Consider the following 17,395-nt stretch of genomic DNA (forward strand, 5'->3'; position numbering starts at 1 on the left):
CCCCCCACAAAAATTGACAAGAGCATGACAGACTGCGGTGTGGCGAGGACCCTGAGGAGATTTGGGGTCAGGTTTTCTTCTGTTTTTTTTTTTACAGAATCGCATTGGCCGAAACTGCAAGCTAACAAAACACGCTATGGTTTTGATGTGCAACTATGGCGGCCACTCAACAATTTCTAACCATGCAATTTTCAGCAACTTTAACACAAAAATGCAGACCCCTGGGGAGAGGATAAACTTCTGCAGCTAATTGACTAAATCAGAGGGTTGTCTGACTCGGTGTACATTAGCAGAGAATGCAGCGTGGACCACCCTCTTAGAGCGAGTGTTCACACTAAAAGCTGGAGTCATGACAGAGTACTTTTTAAGCCATTAAAAAAAGGCACCTAAGTTATAAGATGCATGTACAGTTACAGTTTGTCCTGGAACGGCAATAAATTCAGCGTTTAATGGCTTGCGCTAGTAAACGTTTACATGTACATACAGACAAATAAAAGCTATGCACATACCCTCCTTGACTTCTTCTGCAGGAGGGTTTGAACGCTCTTCTCTCCTTTGCTTTATGGCCTGCAGTTCCTTCTTCAGCTGCCGGACCTCCTTCTTTAGTTCATCACTGTGAGCAAAGGAACAAACTTTGAGAAAACAGACACAACTTGCAGACTGCAAGTCCTTGCAACCAGTTCTAAACCTGCAATAAAGAGGAAGGGTAAGACTGCAGGCGACACAAAATAACAATTAAAACCAGCGTTTAATTTCGTTTTATTAAATTGTAAATATGGAGATACTATGTTAGGTGATGTGAGTCGTCTCAAACATTTATGAGATATTTTGACAATTTGGATATGTTTTTACTGTCACAGCAAGGTTTCCCCCAGAAAACTTGGGTCCTAATTTGTATAGAATAGAACAAAAAATATTTCAGTTCAGATTTATCTTAGAGAAAAATTGAGCTGTTAATGATATACTTAAATTCTATAAAATGTTTGGAGTAATGTGAATTAATGTAATTTGAAACGTGAGAAAAGACCATTAAAAGCATTAAGTGAAAAAAAAAACTAATTTGAGATGATTGAACGTAGGGTAAAGATCGTCAGATCAAAAGTCAAAACCACTACATCTAAAGTTAAGGTCACCTTGTCTGAGGATGACTGAATCTAAAGTTAAAATCCCCAGGTTTAAACACTTGGTAGTTGAGTAAAAGCTTAAACTCACTGGGTTAGAAGTCAAGATCACTGAGTTTCATGTCAAGAAAACCATGTCTAGTTAAGATAACCCAGTCTAATGTTTGGATTGCTGGGTCTAAACCCAAGATGACCGACTCTAAGGCCAAGATCACTGGGGATAAATTCAAGACGGTTGAGTCTAAAGTCAAAACAACTGGGTCTAAAATCAACATTATTGGATCAAGATCTCTGGGCCTTATGCCAAGATTACTGGATGTAAAGTCACAAACATTAAGTCTAAAGTCAAGATCGGATCTAAGGTCAAGACCACTGAGTCTCATGTCAACATACTCGGTTATTGGATCTAATTTCAAGGACACTGGGTCCAAAGTCAAAATAGTTTGGCTTAAAGCCTTGATTACTAGGTCTGTCAAGATCATTAAGTCTAAACCCACGCCCATTGTTAAAAGTTAAGACAGAGACAGAAGTCAAGACTGGTAAGTGCAGAATCGAAAACATCGAGTCTCAGATTAAGGCCATTGAGTCGAAAGTCAAAATTAAGTCCAAGCAAACTGGTAGAACCAGACCATGCAGATATTAAAAAAAAAACACAAAACAAAAAGCTTGTGTTTTACATCATGATGTAAATTTACGAGCAGCTCATTTCTTAAGACATTGGCCAAAGTTTCTGGCTTCTATTTAGCACATAGTTTTATATTTTTGTCCCAATTAAAAAAAAAAATCCACAACCCTTCAAGAAACACTGGCAAAAATTGAATATGCAAGTAAATCTGTACAACAAACTTTGATTGTGTGCAGTAAACCACAAAAATGTTCTGCAGTACAAGAATTGGACAGTGCTGTTAGTGCCAGAGGTAGTAAACAAACTTTATACTTCCTTTGCTCAAATTGGCACTACATTAAGATTTACAGTGACTGGTCATGGCCTCCCTTTCCTGTAAAACCTTTAACAGGATAGCAGAGGCAGGCAAAGGCACATCCTTGATCCAAGATATTGTCTCTCTTGGCTAAAGACTCAACTCAACAGGACCGTCAATGCCAGGTATTGTTCCTCTTCATAAGTTAGGGAATAATACTACTGTATGTAGAAATGTTATGTCAGAAAATAATAATATTTTTGTACTGCCCGACAACTATTGGTGTAATCCCGTTGACTTGCCGAGAAGCACAGGTAAGCTGCAGAGTCTTGGCCCTTGGCCCAGCAACATGTGAGGCATCTCCGGAACAATCAATGGAAGCTTTTGTTACCTACGTCTGCCTCTCTGGACTGACATTCGCTTCTATTATTTTCTTTGCTTTTATTTTTGGCTTTGGTTTGTCTGTCTGTAGCTCATGTTACACTAGTTGTATTCTGACTCCGTCAGAGGAAAAGCAATGAGGCATCCTACCAAGGGGTGTCAACTACTGGGGCCTGGGAAATATTAACCGATGTGTGTGACTTGATGTCATGTCTCTTCCTTTTTTGGTTTCCTGGGCTTCTCTGAGAAATTTACAAGGAATCAGTCAGATATAAGGTTGTTATTAATATTTTTTATGAGACATTGTGTCCATGATAGTAATGCCACACAGATTTTTGGGACCCCCTATCCCTTCAAAACTACCTTATTTCTGTATAATAAAGATTTAACAAGGTGTTTGAAACCTTGCTCAGACATTTTGGTCCATATTGACATGACAGAATCACATCGTTTCTGGAGATTTGTCGGCTTCACATCAATGATACAAATGATCCATTCCACCATACGTTCATGCTGCTAACTCTAATGTCTAGCTGTAGAATTTGGACTTAGCAACTTGTTGAGATTCAACAAACCATGCAACTTTTTTCCCCAATATGTTGTCCAACTTTGCTGAGCAACAGCAAAGCAACAGCAAGAAAACATCTAAAAGATCTAACTTTGGACATGTTTGCTAAGCGGTGGATGTAACACTATATTTACTTTGTAGATAGGTGCTAACCGGCTAACTACTTGATGGTTTTGCCATAAGTAACAAAATAAACACATGGTCGCGGGTTCTTTTAGATACCAAACAACCTACTCAACCACGCTGCCACATACCCCAGGGCAGGTGAAACAGAGTATGAGGGGCACAGGATAAATTATTCTATAAGATCCACTGAATCACTGCCTTGGAAACAGCATGAGCTTTGTAGGACTTCAAACGTCAGCCTTTGATAGCAATGTACATCAATGAGCCATGGTCCCCACTGCCTTGTCAATGGTTTACTATTGTTCTTTCTTTGGAGGACTGTTGACAGATACTGAACATTACAGACCAGAAACACATCAAAAGAGCTGCATGTTTGGAGGTCTGACCATATGGATAGACCATCTGGTGTATCAGGCAATGCCCAGTAGGCCAAAACATACTTCTGGGCTAGCTTGGGGCTGTCATAATTTAACTTAAAAAGTGTATAATTTCAAAATTATTCAGCCTATGAATAATTTCATAGAGTGAAATATTCATAGACAGTTTATGTTCCAAGCATAAAATGTCTGCTTGGAAGACATTTTATGTCTCCCAACAGAAGCACATGTATTCACTGTGTGTGGTCTTGACCTAAAATTCAGAAGTAGTGGTTGGACATCCTGAAAATATGAGCGACATATTTGGAGATGCCTTGGTCTTTGATCTTGTCTCTTTACTCTTGGGATAAAGGGACAGCAGAATGAATCCTGGACGGTTCTGGCAGGCTGAATGATATTCTCACCTACGCTACCGGTAAGAATATCTTCTTGTCATGGATCAGAGATGAATCTCCTTCTAAAACATCTTGGCACAAACTTGTCATGGAGATTGTTCCTTAACCTGATCTCTTCATTCTACAAAGGGAGAATGTTCATGTATCTGGACTCCTTATCTCTACTTCACAAACTCTACTGCTGCATTCATACCAAACAGCATTGTGATAGATTAACCATGAATGTATGAATATGTACATATTTCTGTTGCACCTTGTCTTAACTGTGTTGATCTATGTTATGCTGAACCTGATTTGTGTCTTTTCTGTCCTAAGCTGTTCAAAAAGAAAATAAAAAATATATATTTTTTAAAAAGTAGCTCATAAGTCATTTTTATTGACCTTGGCAGTCCATTGTTTGATTTTCTTCAAGGAAATTGAGATAATCTAATAAAATCTCTCAGTCTTCCTTAGTGTCAACGTTTGACATTTGAGTTTTACCAGAGTTGGAGATGAAGTCCTCTTCAGAAAATAACAAAAATATCAATGGATTATAGAAAATGTTTTAAGGAATTAAAAACCAAGACTTGAAAATAAATAATATCGACATCCGGACCAACATATTGGCTGTTGATGTTGACTGTGTCGTCACTGTACAATGTCTTTTTTTTATTTAACTGATTTGGTAAAAAGGCTTAAGTACTCAACCAAGAGTTGGGTTAATGACCCCATCATATTTTTATTTTGCAGTCAAACATTAACTTGAGATTGGTGTGATGATCAGAAATTAGATCCAACTTGCCCGAAACATGACAGCAGTTATAAAAAGTGAAGGAAAAGTTGGTTACAACTCAGTTTCAGTTCAGAACTCAATTAAGAAAATGTTTCTGTTGGAACTTATATCATCATTTATGTAAAGAAATGGAGTACCAATAGAGAGCTTGTATCAGTTTCAGCAATTACCAAGAAGACTTTCTATCTGTTTACCAATCTTTCTGTTGTCTTCTCATTCCTCACTCATGTTTTGTCATTTACTTCCAGATAAATAGACCTAAACTAGCAAAGCTATTCTGATTCCTTTTTGTCACTCCCTACTAGCGCTGGCAGCCAGATTGTAGTTGGGTGCTGCCAGCTACTGTCACTCCTTCAGAAAATGTAAAAAATGTGAAAACCAGAAAGCTGTGGATGATTAACTTTTCATAAAGAAAGCATATAAGGTGACTGGCAGAAGACCAAGAAATCCCTCATGATCCCGAACCGTGCAGCGTCTGCTCGCAGTCTACAGCTGACACAGGAATTTGACAACCTTAAAAATAGTACAGTGATGATTGTACGGTTCATAAGCAAAATTCAGTAGCTTTTCCAAAATGCAAAAAACAGACACAGTTGTCTCTTGAGGATTTCTTTGTGTTCCCATCTAGCCTTCAACTGTCATTAAGAAATGTAAATACTGGCAAAAATCAAGGAGCTCCATCTTGAAACATGGCAGCTACGGTGCTCAAATGAGTCAAATATATGTGTAAAAGTAAAATTTTACCTTCCAAGTCTTGTTTATAGTAAGTACACAGCAGTGTGTGGACTGGGAAAGAGATGCTGATGATTTCTGCATCTAATTCTTTGTCTCTAAATTTGTCCTTTAAAAGGAACCTTCATGTGATTGTTGCACATTGCTGCCTGGAACTATTGAGAAAGTGTCAAACATTTGAGGGTCTGGAAATGTGTAAACTTGGCTGCTCCAAAACATACACAACCCAGCTGCCAAGAACCGGATTTTCTCAAATAGTTGTCTGCACAAAAGTGGCGCAGAATGCTTTCTTGATCTCTGCGACCTTTCCCTAAGAACTCACTGGGTTATGACCAATGCCAAGAGACAGGTGCAGCCAATTAATACGCAGTGACATGTTGTCTGTGCTATGGCCCCTTGGTCAGGATAATTAGGGCTTGATGTCCCCTTTAAATCACCTTTTCCTAATAAAAGTTTGCTCTCTGAAAATGCTGTGGATGTTAGAAAGATGTTCCAAAACGCAAAACACAACTTGAGTTGCGCCCTAGTGGTCAGATGATTAAAAATTAAAATTACTGGCTTATAAGGATTTGAGACACCTCGAGTGCTGGAATGCTCCATTTAAGGAGGAGCTGAAATAACTATAAAAATTACTAAAGTACTTCAGGAACACCACTAATTGCCAAACATATAAACATATCAAGAAATAATTTAAACTTGAGTGGATGTTGTTGCTTCAGTAGATATTAAATAGTTCAACGGATTTTGTTAGACTTTTTCTAGGAGGGTTGCAGGCTAGCAGGAAAGATGCACCAAATTGATTTCCATGAAGAAGAAGATATACTGCATGACAAAGTCTCAGGGTGTTTTCACAACTGACAGTCCGGTAGACCCGGTTTGGTTGGGGACCGGTTGCATTGTGTCAAGCGAACTAAACCCTTTGGAAAACTTGTTCCCTTCTTGGCTGTGATGCATGGATTACTGCATCACTAAATTACTGAAGAAAATGACACAAAAACCTCTGAAGAAGACACTGAGCACCACTTTTTTCTCCACAAAATGTAAACGAAAAGAGATGCGTTAGATTTCAGCGTTTGCAGGATTTCTCTTTTGTCTCTGGCAAAAGGCCACGAGCCAATTCTCCCACTAGCGCAAGAAACGCGTTTGTTTTGGTTCCATTTACCCAGAATGTCCTGCACTACAGTCCACTTCCTACTTTTTTAGGGGTCTCTGGCCCTCTTGACCGAGACCTAGGTTTGTAGGTGGATCAGAGTTTGCATTTTTTGGTTTGCATCAGACAGAGTTTGATTAAAGTGGACTAAGCAGGGCTGGTGTGAATGCACCCCTAATCGCACGGCTCAGTAAAGTCTTTAAGTCTTTTTAACTTTTGATCCCAAAAGTAAAAAAAATGAGACAGTTGAGCAACTTGTGTTTCATCAGAGCTGTTGTTCTTGGTGACGAGGTTGGTGAAGGAACGCAGTCACGTCTTTATACAAGCCATGGTAACTTTGTTCATCATTACAACAGAAAGTTGGAATAGACCTCAAATGTTTCAAGCCATAGAGGCCTGAGGTATTAGCTGCTATCAGCAGTAATTATCAATACTCGCCCAAATTTTCATCCATTAAGTGTTCATTGGTGTTTTTTCATTCATAATATATCTTCTAACTAGAGGTGTGCCAATCGATCGGTCACTGATCATAATCGGGCCGATTTTCGTGAAAAAGTGCATGATCGGTGATCGGCATCATTGGATCTTGTTGCCAATACCGATCACCTGCATCTCATGTCGCAGCCTGCCTGTGCAGCTGGTCTCCTCTTTCTTTCACACTGCGCAAACGCGCAGCAACAAATCTTAAGCGATGTGGAACTATAACGCACTGAGTGAATGGGAAAGTTTGCGTGTTGCGGTGGGGTGAAGCACGTCAAAAATGCATCAACACAACGAAGCTAATACGACATAAAAACAATGGCATACTTGATGGAGTTTGGCTAAATCGAGGCTCACTGCAGTAATAAACACATACGGAGGATCAGATAGCAGGTAAAGCAGTGCACAGCTACAAACACTCACCTGGATTATTAGCATGACGGTCAGAAAGCTAGACAAATAACCCGCAAAATTATGTAAGTCTTCGAGTTATGACACTGGTTCTGCTCTCGCTGTTGAACCACTGCTACGCGCTACAGGTATTAATATTTCACAGACAGAGCGCCGCTTCTGCTCCACCTGGTAGTGATGCTCACACCGAACCTGTTTAAAGCTGCATCATCTAACTTAAAAAAATACATTTTACATACGTATTAAAACTTTCGTTGTCCTAACATGAGAGAGATAATCTCTAAAAAAATAATCGATCTCCTCCATGCTCTGCATAATTACTCCGCTCAGTCAGAAACAGCCACTCAGAACTGGCAGTAATCAGCTAGCCGCCATGCTATCAGGAAGTTTTCATTCAGTAACTCTGGATTGTTTATTGTAATGGAACCTGTACTTGTCTTTGAATATTAAGTTTTATACTTTTGAGAGGTTTTATTTTGGCTCTTTGCATTATTTAGCCTCTTCAGAGCCTTCATATGTTATCAGTCTGTTAAAGATAGTATTACCGATAGCAGTACAATTTGCACAATGCCTGTTTTGYTTAGTTTTCTTCTTGGAAAAAGTTATTAAAAACAAGTTTTTGTCTAAATTAAGGTGAATTCATGGTTCCTTTTTCCACATAATGTAACCGGTAGTGTTTATGATAAAAAAATAATAATTATGTGATCGGTATCGGTGATCGGTCCTCATGGGTGATCGGTATCGGCAGGAAAAAACCTGATCGGCACATCTCTACTTCTAACCTGATAGAATTCACTCTTTAGACACGTCCCCAAACCTGGACCTTAAAGAAAATGTGTTGCCTCAATGGGAAAGAAGCCGATTCTCACCCAAGGAGGAAGGACTCCCATAAACAATCTTCTTTATTCCGGAACGTGCCGTAACAGGACTTTGTTTTGACAATGCTCAAAGCTGGATGTCACCTTCTATTTTATGGCTATGGCATCCCCCACCTGCATCATTAAAAACCTACAAAAGTACAGCTAGATAATACGAATAACAGGCTCTACAGCCTGTTATTCACAGGCTCTGCAGCCACATCGCCGTCCTCAGGCTGCAGAAACTGAAAAGCGATTACCAGGAGCGGCAGACGGAGCCGGGCCCTGCTGGCAGAAGCAGCTCACACTGTGTCCCACAGCCATATGGAAGCGTTTTGCTTCCCCCAGTCATGCCCCGTCGGCTTTAACAAAAGTGCCGACTATCGCATACATGGCTTTTGGGACTCCGTTTCCGTGGTGTCTTTCATGAAGAACCGCGTTCTCGATTAAAGCGGACGTCTTCAAACACAATACGAAGATTTGATCAATGGAGGGACAAAAGGCGTGTCAAACCCTGAGCCTAAGACCCCAACTGGATTCTACCACATTCCTTATTTAATTGTGTGCATGTATTTTTTTCAGCCCAGGTGAAGTTAACCATAACTTGGCAACCTCCTCTCCGAGTTTTTTGTTTCAACAATCATGGCATAATGCAGTAGAATATCATCTGGTGGCTGGAAAGCAAAGCAAAATTGATTTGACCTGATGTGAAAACCATTTGGTATTGAGAGGGACTCCTGATGTCATGGTGTTCCCCAACTTTGATGAGAAAAATTTACCATGGTTTATAAATTTTACTTTGGTACGCAGTGGACGCTAAAGACTCACTCTCTGGCTCTCTAAGCTAGAGAGAAGCTGGAACTTCTCTCTAGCTTAGAGAGAATTGTGTTTTATTCAATTCTCCCTAATGTAGAGAGAATTTAACAGCAAGAGGATTGCATCAGAGTGATGCAGCTGATTGAAGAGCATTTATATGAGGGATGAGGATGAAAATGATCCATGGTTTTCAAGAATTTTTAGAAAAAAAATCTCTGAAAAAGTGTGACACATAATTGTATCCAGTCATTTTTTAAAGGGGCAGTATTACGTATTTTCTATAATTTTATAGGACAATAAAATAACTATGTTACATTCAGTTGTTATAAAAATTCTGTATATATCAAATGTCACTTATAAGAAATTTGACCTCATAATTTGACACTTTGAAATTGGGTCTCTGTCTCTTTAAGAAGCTCCTGCTCTTTCTGAAACTCCACCTTCAGGAAGTCATCACAACATGTCTCGTCTATTAACACTTTAACAATGTTTTTACTAGCTTTGTTGAAGTATCTCATATAATGAGCTCAGTAGATGTGCTATTCCACCAGGTAAACACCTGCTAATTCCTGCAGGCTAGTCTGAAGGAGTTGAGTTGGGGAGTCACAGTGCTCTATGAGGCGGAAACTTGCAAACTGCAGCTCTGAGCAGGGTGCTTTGCACAGCTGAATGGCTGCCATGGGAGATTAAAGTATTTCTCAAACATGCAACACTCCAGTTATGTTTTAATAAAATGATATACAGCTCAAAAAAGTTGGTTTGACATAATACTGCCCCTTTAAACCATGGATAATTTTCGTCTCCATCTACAGTTCTGCAAAGCTTTGTGTCGGTCCATGTCCGTCACCTCAAAACCAAGTAGAATACATTCAAGTTTGCAGTTGCAACTTGACAAAATGTGCAAAGGTTAAAGGGGAATAATTCTGTATGACTCAGTGCCATCTTGCTTTCCCTTCTACCCTGAAGACCGGACGGCGGTCGTTGTTCATCCTCGCGCAGAGAGTAGCAGAGCGCTCACGGCGGTGGGAGAGCGGAGCTCACCCTTCAACAATGCCCCCTTTGTCCTGGACTAACACCGTACCTACCAGTCAGCTCTTTGATTTCCTGCCAAGACAAACCACTGTGTTGGGTTACAGTTCTTGTGGCAAAACAATCTGCACTTGTGTTTAATATACTACAGTCTGCCTGCATCGGGCTGGCTGTCAGTCAGGATGGACACACACGCACGCACACACACACACACACACACATAACCGAGTGAGGACTGGCTCCTTATCCCATTAGCGCTAATGAGAGAAGGGGACGTGAGGGCTACCTGCTCAGAGGATACGGAGGAGGAATAACTGGAGCAACTCGCAGCATCAAAGAGAGATGAAAGACAAATTGCCATCCGTTCTCCTCGGGTCATTTTTGGACTAATGTTGACCCGCAGACCATCACCTTCCTTTCACACTAGCGCACACACACACACGCACACACACACACACACAAGCACACGCACACACACACACTGCTGGCTCAGACACATTCGCTGTTTGTTTCAACAGAGTAAGTAATTTGTGTTGCGTGCCAACATTTCTATTTTTCCAAAAGCAGGCCGACTGATGTTGGTCCAGTGAGCTACAACTGAGGCGTGCGTTTTTGTTTTTTTTTTTATTGTGGGCGGGTGAGGGGGGGCGGGGTTGATGTGGATGGAAATGGGGCTCAGGAAAGTGGACTTTGCAAGAGAGTCAGGAAGATCTGTTGAGATCTCTCAGAGTTTTTCAGAGTTCTGGACCTTTTTTTATTGAAGTTTGGCCTCCGTCCAGCAGGGGGCGCCACTGGTCATCCTAATGCTGATACAGAGTTAAAGACAGCAGAGCCCATATCATAACGGGAAAGAGAAACAATCCAAACAGAGTCCGGTTTGGGATGCAACATGCACTTTTTGTTAGAAATCTAAACATTCGACAAGCTCCTTAAGTTATCACCTTTAATAACGCTCATTCATAACAAAAATTTATTCATGTGCTACGAAAATGGAGGGGATAATTAAGAAAAAATAGTTTCATGATGGAAAAAAAAAAAGCATGATCCGATAAGCACGGTTGAGTTTGAGGGCTAACGGTAGATAATGCACTTCATGGAGTCAAGTTTTAACTTTGCTCCAAGAACAGCCACACACTGTACTTCTGTTCGAACAACTCTGTTCATGGGGAATTGAGTGTTTCACATGCTTTATTCTTTCCGTCTTTTATTTTTTATTCAGCAACATAATTGCTTGCTGTTTTGTTATATTTTACAAACATGTCTAAGTTTAATAATGTGACAAAACCACAATTTTCCGTTTATTTGTTTAGTATTTAATAAGGAGTTCACCCGAAATAATGTTAAATGTTAATTATTTTATAATTCATAAAAAGGTTCCCCCCAGAAAACTTGCTAATCCCAGTGCTCGGAGTGTTTAAAGTTGACAGGAAATTTTAAAATATCACTTGATAGTTATATGTTACTGGACGATTAATACATAAAGACCAACTATAAAGTCTTAAAAAAAGCCAATGATTAAAAAATAATAATTACATAAATCTACGCCTGGTGGCAGCACAAGTGAAGTCTGGTGGCCCGCCAGGCTTATAATACACTGTGGGAAAACCCTGAGCATACTGTGAAAAATGTTGCCCTTTATGCTAGAGAACACGCTCAAATACACACCCATTAATATTTGGATAAATGCCTTTTTGTAATTAGAACTTTGAGAAAATACCATGACATTTTTGTTGCCGTCAACAAGCCACTGGCATAATTCTGGTTCAATATTTGAGGCTTTTTCTTTCAAAATGAATAAAATTCCTGTAAATTTATTCTTATATTACATGTCATAGTAACTGTTTGGAAGTTATTAGAGTAAGTGAACCTCAACTTTATAAAACCAGGTCTAACTTGATATGTTTTAAAATTGATGTCTAATTTACATCTCCGCCGACATGTCACTCTCTGTGACAGCAGACTTTACAGGATTTCTGAGAGAGACGGAACGATTTTACCTTTTCTATTAAGCATAACTGAGACATTTAACTTAGGTTGACAAACTTACCACCAGCTATCAAACATTTCTAACATGTGGCTCTCTTAAGAAGTTAAAAAGATGTTGGTCAACATTTCTCTGAGCCAAAACTAACAGGTAAGAAAACCTGTGAAGGAGAACTGAGTTTCATCTTCTACTTCCTGACAACAAGCCAACCATGTTACATTAAATGACAGAGATATTTTTGCACAACAGCTATTTTTAAACTATAAAAGACACATCCCTTTGTTCATTGTTTGCATGTCAAAAAAAAGAAAGAAAAAAGAAAGCTTTAACAAAATCCACCACAAACCATTGGAGAAACCGACAGACGCAACAAAACTCCTGTTCTGCAGTCATTTCCTGCCACAATAAGACAAATTTAATACGACTTCAGGATTGTTTTAGGAGAGCCTCGCCCAGAAGCTGCCAAAGTCTTCCATAAAGTCCTTCATGTGGTTGTGAAATTTCAAGGTAGTGCAGAGGGAGTTTACAGACCTTTTTAGATCAAATTTGTCAAACAATCTCGGGGTTGAGTTTATGATCGTCTCAGGATGAGACATTTTTAGATTTCTTATTGTAGTACAACTCTTTGTTTTCTTTCCTCCCTTTTTTCTATTTTAATTATATAGACGAGCAATATGTTTGAAAACTGAGATGACAATTATGAGAATAGTCTGATCTGAATAAAATAACTCAAGCTATTGGTGGTCTCACCTGGACTGACGATCTGTGTTCATTGCTAATAAAACTAAGGTTTTAGTGGCAAAGATTTAGCTCGAGGCAGCGTTTTCAGAAGCACTCCAACAGCACCACCTGCAGGTCATCACCTTACATTACAAGTGAATTAACCGTTTTAATGTTAAGGAACTAAATCCAAGAGCAGATGGGATTATAAATGAGGAAAAGCTGTGTTTAAAATTGTGAAAATGAAAATGACCTGCGGCTGGTCTTCTTCTCTGTCTCCGTCTCGGCGGGTTCAGCCGCTGTCTCTGCACCTTTCTCTTTCTTAAGCTTTTTACTGATGAGCTCTCTCATCCTCTCCTTTTCTTCTGAGTCGGATTCCTCATCGCCGTCATCTGCCTCGCTACCTGACTGGAATATAAGAATAATATATAGATTTTTTTTTTTTTTTTTTTAACATAAGTGAACACAATCAGAGATGCACGACTCGTCTTTCTTTATCCGTTTAGCGCTCTGTCCGACTTACATTAGCCGCATTCCCAGGTCTGGCTTTCTTCTTTCCTCTTTTAAAAAAATAGGATAAACACAGGTATGTTTTTAAAATGAGAAATAACAGGTTCAGTAATGATTGTTTCATGGACGTACTTAACGGCTGGAACAGAGCTGAGTCTGGGATCGTCTTTCAGAAGATCATGGCTGCTTTTGCTTTTTCCCTTTAACGTCTGGTGGAAAAATAATAAAGATGAAGATAAAGGCTAGCGATTAAACAACATTTGAGAAAAGTGTAAAAACTCATTTGGTCTTCACAAAATTCTCTTGAGCTACAAAAACAACACCTATTGAGTGATTTAAACACCAAGCTGCAGTTTATCCATCAATTGTCCCAACTACATGTCTTCTCAAAGTATTCCCACCCATTAAAGGGGCAGTATTATGCATTTTCCAGGCACAAAGTATAATTTTATAGCACAATTAAGTAACTATGTTAACTTCAGTTGTTATACAATTGCTGAATATATATCAAATATGACTTAAGAATAATTTGACATCGTGATTTAACATCTTAGAATTGGGCCTCTGTCTCTTTAATAACTCCTACTGAATGGTTGCCACGGGAGATTAAAGGATTTCTCAAACATGCATGAAATAATCAAGGCAACACTCCAGGTATATTTTTGATGAGGAAATAACATTATAGCATGACAAAAAAGCTAAAAAAAAAAAGTCAATTTTACATAATACTGCCACTTAAACATAAAAATCTACAACGTGGCATCTAGTTGAAGATGGAGCTGAAATGGGGGTAGGAATAAATCTGTACCTGGCTAACTTGAGTCACCATTTCCTCATCCTCCTCAGCTTCTTCTCCAAATGATAAAAGGTTGAAATTCCTACAAAAAAATAAAAAAATGTTTTAATGGTTTTCACCAAATCGTCGACAACAAACGTAACATGACGGAGATAAATATTACTTAAGGTGTCCGATTGTAGAGATGCACCGATTCGATATTGATATCTGCATCGGTCATGATATTGAAAAAAAATGTAGATCGAATGCCACGTAGAATGTGTCTTATCTATAAAGGGAGGATCTATTCAGTCTACTTCTATGGCTGTTATACTCCTAAATGTACTGACTGAATAAATTAAAGTTGTTTTTACATGTTTGGCCAAGATTGTGAAGCTAATGGTGTATTTAAATGAGCTGTACTGGTTCAGAGTTATTAAATAAATTTGTAATTTAGTACATTTATGTCTGTGTAAAAAAAAAAAGAAGCAATTTAAATCCAATCAACATTGTTTTTTTGGATTGGATCGGTAATAGTCGCAGATATTGGAATCGGAAGTGAAAAAAGTGGATCGGTGCATCCCTATCTGATTATCCAAATAACACTATATAACAATGGCAGTATGTGGAAAGAAAGACAAATAAGACACAATGATAAAATTAATATGATCAGACAGCTATAACTCAAGTATTCCCATCAAGATTGAACAGTTTATTAATGCTTTATTTCACATGGATCAAAATAACGTCCAGAATTATTGATTTTTCAGATCAGTTTTTATACAACACAGAATATTACACCATGTTTAGGCAATGTGTGATATTTCTTTTAAAATGAGTATCTGTATGATTATTATTCATTTAAAAAAAATTCTGTTTCATAAAAGCCTCTAGTGCAATGGGCCTTCATCGGCAGCAAAAAGAGAAAATCTGAACACTCACTTTGTGGCTTTGGACTGGGATTTCTTCACTTCCTCTTTATCCTTTTCCTTTCTTGATTTCTTGGTTTCCCGAGGTATGATGTCATCAAAAGGAGAGTGTAACACCTGGAAGATATTAGCAACAAACCCTTAAAACCCTACGAAAACAACCCCAAAACAAAACAAGACACACTGGTTTCAGTGAAATACCTCGGCCGTTCTTATCTTGTGCGGTTTCAGCGGCCGCTCGTTTGCGTCGCATTCGACTTCTGTTAACCGGAGCAGGTTGTAAATCGTGTCTCCGGTGACCTGCAGATGGATGGAAAACAGGGGCCATGCCGTTATCTCCGTCTGGAGTCCAGGTGGAGGAAATGCAAGGCTTCAAATGTTACCTTGCCAAATATCGTGTGCTTGTTGTTGAGCTCATCCGCGCGCCCCAGCGTGAAGAAAAACTGACTGCCATTATCGTGCTGCCCGGCGTTTGCCATGGCGACCAAGCCCCGCCGTATGAAGCGCAGCCGGGAATGGAACTCATCCTGAACGTTTCAGGAGGAAAGAAGTATTTTGATGCCAGTTAAGTTTGGGATGAAGATTATTTTCTTTACAGACGTCTTTGGTTTGTAGATTTCTATAAAATGTTAAGGAATTTTTTTAAAAAAGCATCGTGACCTTGAATGGGCGCCCGTAGATGGACTCTCCACCTGTTCCTGTGCCGGTTGGATCCCCCCCCTGGATGATGAAATCCGGAACCACTCTGTGGAAAATGGTCCCATCATAGTAACCTAGATAAGAGAGAACCGCATTACAAAACAATGCAGCAGCACTTTCAGTTTTGAGTTAAACACAGCTGTTTAGAGCTTTAATTTGGCTTAACTTATTTACTTTACTATTGTAAGTATGTGTCTGTTTGTAAATTTATATTTAATGTATGTAGTGAGATCTGAAAATGCTAAGCTGTATAAAAATAGTTATATATTTTTGTATATTTATTATAGTTTTATTTTAATTTTGTTACTTTTTTTTTCGTTTTAGATGCACCAGTAACACTTGTATATGTGTATTTGTATTTATAGTCACACTTATAGGTTTCCTGTATTTTTCTGTGTGCTCTGATAATCAAGAAATGACATTTTGCTCACACTTTTGGCACTATTAAAGGATTATCTCATCTTATTTTACTGTGCTGTATCATTTGAGATACTTATTTAAATAAAATGTACAATTATTATAATTATTATTATTAATATTCCTCCAGACGTTGATAGAGGAGCAGCAAAAGCAAATGATGTGTGGGTATGTCTTCATGTAAATCTTTTTTTTTTTCTATGTGGAATTTGACTGCCACTAAATTAAATGTATAAAATCATTGGATTTTTCAATTGTTTTAATGGTTGTTTAGACTTCTTTACAAGGGATGAAAATAAATGTGGAGGGTGCTCAATTTAAGGAAACCTTACCTTGAAAAAAATCTTTTAAAAGTGGATGCAAAGAGAGACAGTTATTTCTAAATAAAGAACAAATGCTACTTCCTTCATAAAACCTGATATTATTTTGCTCTCTGCACATAAATATAAAAAAATAATATTAGAGCACATTGGTGAGGATGGTAAGGTGATGCACCGTAGTTATTCATTTAAATGGCAGCTAATATTTAGATAGTTTAGTGCGTTATTTCTCAGCATAAACGCAACAATTTTCTGTCATATATTCTAGATACAGGATCCTTCAGCTGTAAGTTTGTGACTTTTTTTTTTTTTTTCATTGACTGCAGGTTCATTCTTACCTTCCATGCACAGTTGCACAAAGTTCCTGCATGCTTTAGGAGCCTCTTTGGACCACAGCTCGATATCAATCTCCCCCGCTGTGGTCTTCAACAGGACCTTAAACGCAACACAGAGGCAGACATATTAACCTGAAACTTTGCATTCCGCATTTCCCCCACATTACATTCCGTTGACAAGGACACAGATATTAGTCAAAACCCCACAAATGTATAAACTTTGCAGGTTTAACAAGAAAAGCGCCCACCTTTCCACTCGTGGGAGGCTCCTGGATGTAAATGTTGCTCATTCTGCAGCTGAGCTAATACGTTTTTTTGTGTGTAATGTAGGGAGTGTTAGTTCACCTTTAAACACTTTGCTCATATAAAAAAATAGTAGCAAGAAAGTGAATTATCCTTAAACTGAGAATTGCTTTTCGTAAATGTGAAAATTATTATGATTTCCTTCCCACAAACATGTTGGCTAGTGTAATGTTTATTCCCGAGTTCAAGGGTAGTTTCAATAGGCATAATTATTATTTTGTTTTAATTTTATGACTTTTAGTTATAATTAAAGTTGAAAATATTTTTC

The 17,395-nt window shown here is 38.6% G+C and overlaps 1 protein-coding gene across 1 annotated transcript in view; it reads right to left on the reverse strand.

Annotated features, from left to right (window-relative positions):
* cwc27 (CWC27 spliceosome associated cyclophilin) overlaps positions 1–17,306 on the reverse strand; it is a 32,890-nt gene extending 15,584 nt beyond the window's left edge. Inside the window, exons 1-11 of the mRNA XM_008423381.2 lie at positions 17,073–17,306; positions 16,828–16,924; positions 15,714–15,826; positions 15,437–15,580; positions 15,255–15,353; positions 15,067–15,170; positions 14,158–14,227; positions 13,482–13,558; positions 13,363–13,399; positions 13,093–13,247; positions 510–613 (exon numbers count right to left, since the gene is read on the reverse strand). Coding sequence (XP_008421603.1) covers positions 510–613; positions 13,093–13,247; positions 13,363–13,399; positions 13,482–13,558; positions 14,158–14,227; positions 15,067–15,170; positions 15,255–15,353; positions 15,437–15,580; positions 15,714–15,826; positions 16,828–16,924; positions 17,073–17,114 — 1,042 coding nt within the window. The 5' untranslated portion in view covers positions 17,115–17,306. The remainder of the gene's footprint in view (positions 1–509; positions 614–13,092; positions 13,248–13,362; positions 13,400–13,481; positions 13,559–14,157; positions 14,228–15,066; positions 15,171–15,254; positions 15,354–15,436; positions 15,581–15,713; positions 15,827–16,827; positions 16,925–17,072) is intronic.
* Between the last annotated feature and the right edge of the window lie 89 nt (positions 17,307–17,395).

Source organism: Poecilia reticulata, linkage group LG12, assembly GCF_000633615.1.
Source record: "Poecilia reticulata strain Guanapo linkage group LG12, Guppy_female_1.0+MT, whole genome shotgun sequence".
In the NCBI taxonomy this organism is placed as follows: domain Eukaryota; kingdom Metazoa; phylum Chordata; class Actinopteri; order Cyprinodontiformes; family Poeciliidae; genus Poecilia; species Poecilia reticulata.